At 34.8% G+C, this 6,759-nt stretch overlaps 1 protein-coding gene across 1 annotated transcript; it reads right to left on the bottom strand.

Annotated features, from left to right (window-relative positions):
- LOC129947605 (acylglycerol kinase, mitochondrial) lies at positions 1-4,868 on the bottom strand. Its single transcript, XM_056058234.1, has 5 exons — positions 4,743-4,868; positions 1,757-1,797; positions 1,585-1,692; positions 1,088-1,214; positions 1-1,030 (listed from the first exon to the last, which is right to left on the bottom strand). Exons 3-5 carry the CDS (start codon positions 1,680-1,682, stop codon positions 38-40), a joined length of 1,218 nt encoding a protein of 405 aa, XP_055914209.1. The 5' UTR covers positions 1,683-1,692; positions 1,757-1,797; positions 4,743-4,868; the 3' UTR covers positions 1-37.
- Between the last annotated feature and the right edge of the window lie 1,891 nt (positions 4,869-6,759).

The following is a 6,759-nucleotide window of genomic DNA, read 5'->3' as shown; positions in this document are numbered from 1 at the left end:
TCATTTGGAACAATTTATAACGTTAATTTATTTACTTTTAACTGAATATTTCAATAGCCTTTGGAACTAACGTTACCTTAATGGGACGAACATCGTATGCTTCGCCGTCTATAGAATACAATTTCGAAGGGCCTACACAATTCTCGTCCGGAATGAAATTCATTGTACGAAATTTTATAAGCTCAAACACTTTATCTTTCGACAAGTACTTGAAAAATGCGTCAAATCCTGTTTTCATATTTTCATCTGATTCCAAAACCAGTTTACTGCTGTTAGATGATTCATCAACATAAATCCGGACGTTACTTGCATTCAATTGTTTACTGTGTTTTTCACATTGAACGTCGGATGTAGGAGCAATTGCATTGACATTCGATGTAGGTCTTCTAGAAAATAATCGTGAAAATATTGATCCGTTAGATATTGCGACTTCGTTCGAAACCAAACAGTTTGTGCATCCTATACAAGGCGGTGTAAAACTAAGATCTGCTTTACAGTCCCACGATAATTTGTCATTGAATAAATTCAATAGAGCAGACAAATATTTATCTGCTTTCCAAAGATACCAATATTTGTCCTCCATAGATTTTATATCGTGATAAATACCCCATTCTATTGATCCCATGGAAAAAATAGGCTTGCTTGCCTGTTGGCCATCATTTTCTGTCAGAATTGGATCAATTTTGAATATGCTCTTCCTTTCAAGCCTTTCACGTGCGATATTCAAGGAGGCATTCAGAAGTGCTTCAACTTCACTTATCTTCGAGGACCAGTTTAAATTTAAGACTTTCTTGGTTGTTTCATTTTTGGTTCCTAGTGGTAAAAGTGCAATTGGGCAACGGTCTACATTTCTCCGCATTAACCCTGTTAGAACTTCGGAGACCGAACCATCTCCACCCGCTACAACAATCCCGTATGGTGCTGATTTAAGTTGCTCAACAAAGCTTTTCGCATATCCTTCCGAATCGGTCCGAACTATGTCCACAGTAAATCCCGCCAAATGTAAAATAGGCTCACAGTATTTTGAGAACTAAGGAAATACAAAATTGAGTTGAATTGAATTTACTGATTACTTAAAAGTATTTACAGTTTTTTCTGCCTTCTTATTGTTTGCAGCAGGATTTAAAATAACAATGAGCTTTCTGGGATATACACCAATGTGATCTCCATATATAGCTGCCTTTTCGCTGTACGCTCTCATCAAGGAAGATATTCTGAAGATTGAACAACATAAAACAATAGTATTTAAGCCGAATTCAAAATTGCTTTTTTATAACAAGCATTTTGAAATAAAATGTATTAATCGTAATTTATTAAATGGTAGTTTAAAAAAGGTAAAATTTGAAATGGAAAGTAAATATATGTGAATAACAACAGATCTGCCCTGTAATGTATTTTAAGTATATTTTGGTTGACTAGTATAACCAAAGTCAGTACACTCTGTTAAACAGACGGCAAATGCATGGAATAATGGAAAAGTGTTGAGAAAAACCCTTTTTTATTCAACTGTCTAAACTTAATTAAATAAACAATAATAGAAAACATACTATGTAAATGTTTATGATAATTTTTAATTCAACTTACTGGTACATCTCTAGTCCATAGTTTATTGCGTAGGCCCCCAATCCCAAACCGAAGACAGTTTTCTTCCAATTTGTTCTTATAATGGATACAATTTTCATTTTGATAGATCTGTTGGAATTGTACAGGAAATACAAATATAAAATAAACTGCAGTTTTTGAATAATTGACTCACCTTTACGTTTCTCTTATCACATATGTGAAATGTAACTTATGCTAAAAATAAAGTTTAGATTAAAATTCATTGGTTCATATTCACTAAACTACAGTGACCCCCACTACTAAGCGGACATAGAAAAGACAAATTTTGGCAGTGCAATTTCTCTAAGAAAATGTATGGGCATGTTAAAATTAAACATCTTAATTTATCATAAGAAACTCATATTTATTTTAAATAAACAAAAACAACATTTTAAATTACTTTTAAAACATGGAAACTAAAAACGAAAACAACTTAATAATTACATGTCTCACAAATAATCGGACACATTGCATTTAGTAGTAGTAGCCGTGGCATGATGGTTAGTGCGTTGGACTGTCATGCCAGAGGTCTTGGGTTCGATCCCTGCCTATGCCATCTTTAGTCTTTTCACGGGTACTGCCTCTTGCGAGAAATTGACAATTTCTCCAAGAGTAACTCTTGTCATGAAAAAGTGCTTTCTCAAAGTAGCCGTTCGGATTCGGCATATAAACTGTAGGTCCCATCCATTCCTGACAACATTACTCGCACACAGAAATGGTTGAGAGTTGTAAGTCACTAGGCCCTAGTTCTCAACGGACTGTTGCGCCACCCAATTTATTTATTTATTTATTGCATTTAGTATTTAGTGGCGTATCCTTTTGATTTAATTACCGCCACAAGGCGTTCGAGGCATTAAAGAAACCAGTTTTGAACAAACTTCAGTGGGTATTTTTATCCATTCTTCTTGAAGACCCGTCTTTAGCTCCTGAATATTTTGAAAATTCTTTTGAGCCACTCGACCGATGTCCCAATTCATCCCAAATATGCTCAATTGCATTAAGGTTAGGGGACTGTGCAGGTGTTTGAAGAACTTTGGGACAATTACACAACAACTACGACCTTGCTGTGTAAGATGTATGCTCGGGGTCATTGTCCTGGAAGAAGAAGAAATTGTCTCTTATTCCAAACTTGCTGACACTTGGCACCAAATGTTGCTGTAAAATTTGGATGTAGCCCTTATGATCCACTAGAGCTCGACGTACATCCCCATACCATGACTGACCCACCGCCATGTTTCACAGTTGCCCGTGTATGTTTATGGAGAATTCTTTATTTGCTTTTCTCCATACAAAATTTCGGCCGTCTGATCCTTTCAAGTTGAATTTGCTTTCATCCGTGAACAAAAATATTTTATGATGTTATAATGTGCATCCGTACACAAACACTACAAATTCAAGAAATATTACCTTATTCCAGAATGACGTATCCTTAGTTAAATGTTCCCCACCAAATTTAAGCCTTTCTTTTCTATTCTTTGCACTTACTCGTATGCATTCAGATCTTGTTTTCGCAGAACTCTTCGGGTCGTGTCGTTGCTCCCTTCCTTATTCCTGGTCTCCTTCAAAAACACCTTTAGAGATTCCGAGGATAAGAAAGGATTTTCCTTTACTTAAAGAACAAGTTGCTTTTCTTCGTACATATCCAATTTTTTCCTTGTCCTTTCCTGCTAACATTAAGGATCCTAACTTTATTTTTGAAACGTTAAATTATGTCCTGAACTGTTGAATGGCTCTGTTGGACAATTTTGGCTATTTCTCGAACTGATTTTGTATCCTGTCGATGCGTTATAACCAATTTTCGTATTTTAACAGACGCCTCTTTACATTTTAAGGTTTGGCGGAAAACTTAAACAAAAAAAACAAACTGAATATGAATTGAAATAGAACATTTCCTGAAGCCTAACATAATTTGACGGGAAAGTACTCTTACTGAGCACTCTATAGTGCATCAGTAGCAAGTGTACGAATATGTGTGGGAGACGGAATATTAGAGTTGTTTTAGTTTTTAGTCCGCATTGTTTTGTTTATTAATTCTGAATAAGATTTTATTAATAAAAAAATAAACTTTAAGGTTTCTATTTAATAAATGAGATGTAAATTTCTACATCCTCCGTACATTTAAAAAGATGAATTGCACCGTTAAAATTTCTTTTCTGTGTCCGATTAGTTGTGGAGGTCACTGTATATATAATATAAAATTTCAAGATATAAAAACCCATTTTTATACTTTTTTCCTACATATAAAGCCAATTACTTGATATTATCATATTTGCAACTTGAGCATTTCTTCACTTTCTATAGATCTAAGTCCTCAAAACTCAATAATACATTTACACTGATTTCTAAGTGAACATTGAAAGTGAAAGGACATAATGTCCACAGAGACGAACCGAATTCTTTAAACAAAAACAAAATGATATATTGCACGTTTGTGATTTGAAGTTATTTCTTGACAAATTGTCTATGGTTTTATGTTATCTTGTGAAGTCAAAAGCTTAGCGTTAAACATTAATTGCGGTGGTTTTAAATTTAATAAAATAATATTCCCTGATCAATAAATCATTCAAAGAAATGAAAAAAATGATAAACCGGGTTCTAATAACTTAGAACCTCAATGTTTTGTCTCAGATTAAGATCTAAATCAGAGTTCTAACGCTCTAGAACTTGATGAAGAATTTTTTAATAAACCGACTTTTAGAGACTTGGACTTTGGCAAGGAATTGTCCGATATTTTTTTTTATTTTACGTAGCTTCTACAAAGTGTTTAGTGTTAAAGAAGAGTTAATTTCATACAATACTAGAGTTCAAAATTGATTGATAAAAGCTTTATAGATTGCAGTCAGATGGATATGGTGATACATTATAATTAAAACAAACTGGTAATTTTGCCGATATGCATGTTTTAAGCTTTAATTTGAAGAAGCAACTCATATAATACACTTAAAACACTCATATTAAATTAAAAATATCAAGCTTTATATAAGAAATGAGTCTTCGTCTAAGAATATTTTAATTTTTTAAATTATTGAAAACGTAATTGATCTTGAGTTATGTATTTAGTTATATCAGAGCAAAAATAACACATGTCTTTAAGGTGCAAATAGTTTCTTTTAATACACTTATTTTAATACAGCACTTACAAAATTGTTATTTCTCTTAAAATAAAGCAGAGGTTAAAATCAAAACACGATTGTTGACATATTTTTCGTTGCGATAGGAAGATGTCAATCTGACGTCTAATTCGCCATATTCTACTTCGGTTCAGATTACCAAGATATGAGCTATAGAGTAGACTAGACATTTTAGATTGTTCTGTTTGTGTTTTATATTTTTCCTCTATCCAGAAGCAAGAAGTTGTTGAATAATGAACTTACCATAGCGTGAGCTCTTATTTCTCTTAACAAAACAACGCATTTTTGACGTTTCGAAAAGTATACCTTGGTTGGGATGACTTTTTTTACCAGAAGATGTAATTTTTCAGCTAGATTAGGTCTCAATAGAATAGGTTTAAAGTATTAACCCTTTAAGCCTAGTACATACTTGTGAACCATCTCGTGAACCCATACAAATTTCAGTTTTTGGTTCACCCGTGAACTTGCTCGTGAAGCTGAGTGGAGAACAAAGTGGAGAGTTTTCGTTCACGGGCAATTCACGTGCAAAATGTACGGGAACTGTTGGTGAAGCTTTGACATTTGGTTTCCGCATGTTCACAACGTGTACTCACAAGTGTGTACCAGTGAGCAATGTCAAAAGTTCACTTTCTCCACTGGCGAACGTTCACTTCACGTGGAAGTATGTACTAGGCTTTACTGCATTCGAAGCCAAATATGGCTTTCTCTATTTGAATCCTTTTTTCTCTTCTCTGTCACGAAAAAATGAACAAGATACAACACGATCCTCTTCTTTGTATTTCTGAGAACGCATAGAGGTAGTTATTTTGTTTTTGCGACAGCAAAGAAGGGTGTATTTCATGATCGCAGGTCAGTCGGTCGGTCGTGTGCATTGAAAGTGAAAGTGTAGAATATATTCATATTTTAAGTGTTAATTACAGCGATTGTTTGGTAAGTTAAGTGAAATGAAAAATATATTTTTGATTAAGTGTCTAATTGTGTATGCAATGAACCAATTTTTGTTAAAAAAAATGATTGGCATGGTCCTGTGAGAGCAAAAAGTGGGGAAGCCATATTTGGCTTCGTATGCAGTAAGGGGTTGTAAATCTACACTAAATTATGACATGCAACAGGTGGGAAACAATCAAAAGATTCCTTCATTTCAATGACAATACCAATTTTAAACAATATGGGACAGAAGGATATGACAAACTCTTCAAAGTAAGACCACTCTTAGAGAAAATAAGGGAGCGGTTACTGCTAATTCCAAAAGAGGAGTTCCTCGCCGTAGATGAGCAAATAATACCCACTAAGTGTCGGCATGAACTAAAACAATACAACCCAGCCAAACCTCACTATTGGGGTTACAAGAACCAAGTGCTAAGTGGAATGTCTGGTTTTAGGTTTAGAGCAACAAAATTCCTAACGGGTCACCTGATTTGGGCGTGAGTGGGAATGTTGTTACAAGACTTACATCGACAGTGGAAAAAAATGTGAACCACAAAATATTTTTTGACAATTGGTACAATAGCCCGAATTTGCAGGTTCATTTGTTCAAAAATGGGCTCTTACCACTGGGTACCGTAAGGCTCAACAGAGTTCCAAATTCAAGAATGCCGACTGAGGAGCTGAAAAAAGGGGGACGTGGAAGCATGGTTGAAAAAGTGGCCACAATTGATGGAGTTGAATTAAGTCTGGTTTCCTGGTTTGACAACAAAGTCGTCAGCATGATGTCGCTGTATGTTGGTAGCAACCCAGTAGTAGAAAGACGCCGTTATTTTAGAAAAAATATTTCTGCTCCTAAATCTGTCGAGGTATATAACAAGTATATGGGCGGCGTCGATTTGCTAGATTCAATGCTTGGATTATACCGCATTTCTTTGCGATCCAAAAAGTGGTACAAAAGAATATTTTTTCATATGATAGACTTGTGTACAGTGAATGCGTGGATTATTTGGCATCGTGAGAACGACTTCCACTTACCGTTATTTGGTTTTAAACTTGTTGTTGTGGAGCACCTCTGCAGGGCTGATAAGCTAGCTTTGAA

This window comes from Eupeodes corollae, chromosome 2, assembly GCF_945859685.1.
Source record: "Eupeodes corollae chromosome 2, idEupCoro1.1, whole genome shotgun sequence".
NCBI classification, from domain to species: domain Eukaryota; kingdom Metazoa; phylum Arthropoda; class Insecta; order Diptera; family Syrphidae; genus Eupeodes; species Eupeodes corollae.
The sequence above is the reverse complement of the archived record's forward strand: the minus strand, read 5'-3'. Positions and strand labels throughout refer to the sequence as shown.

Bases quoted from the DNA above. Each gene is read 5' to 3' on its own strand.
- LOC129947605 (XM_056058234.1), bottom strand. From the start codon at position 1,682: ATGAAAATTGTATCCATTATAAGAACAAATTGGAAGAAAACTGTCTTC. The intron at 1,215-1,584 runs GTAAGTTGAATT...TTCAATCTTCAG, and splicing joins TATGGACTAGAGATGTACCA to AATATCTTCCTTGATGAGAG. The intron at 1,031-1,087 runs GTAAATACTTTT...GTATTTCCTTAG, and splicing joins ATAAGAAGGCAGAAAAAACT to TTCTCAAAATACTGTGAGCC.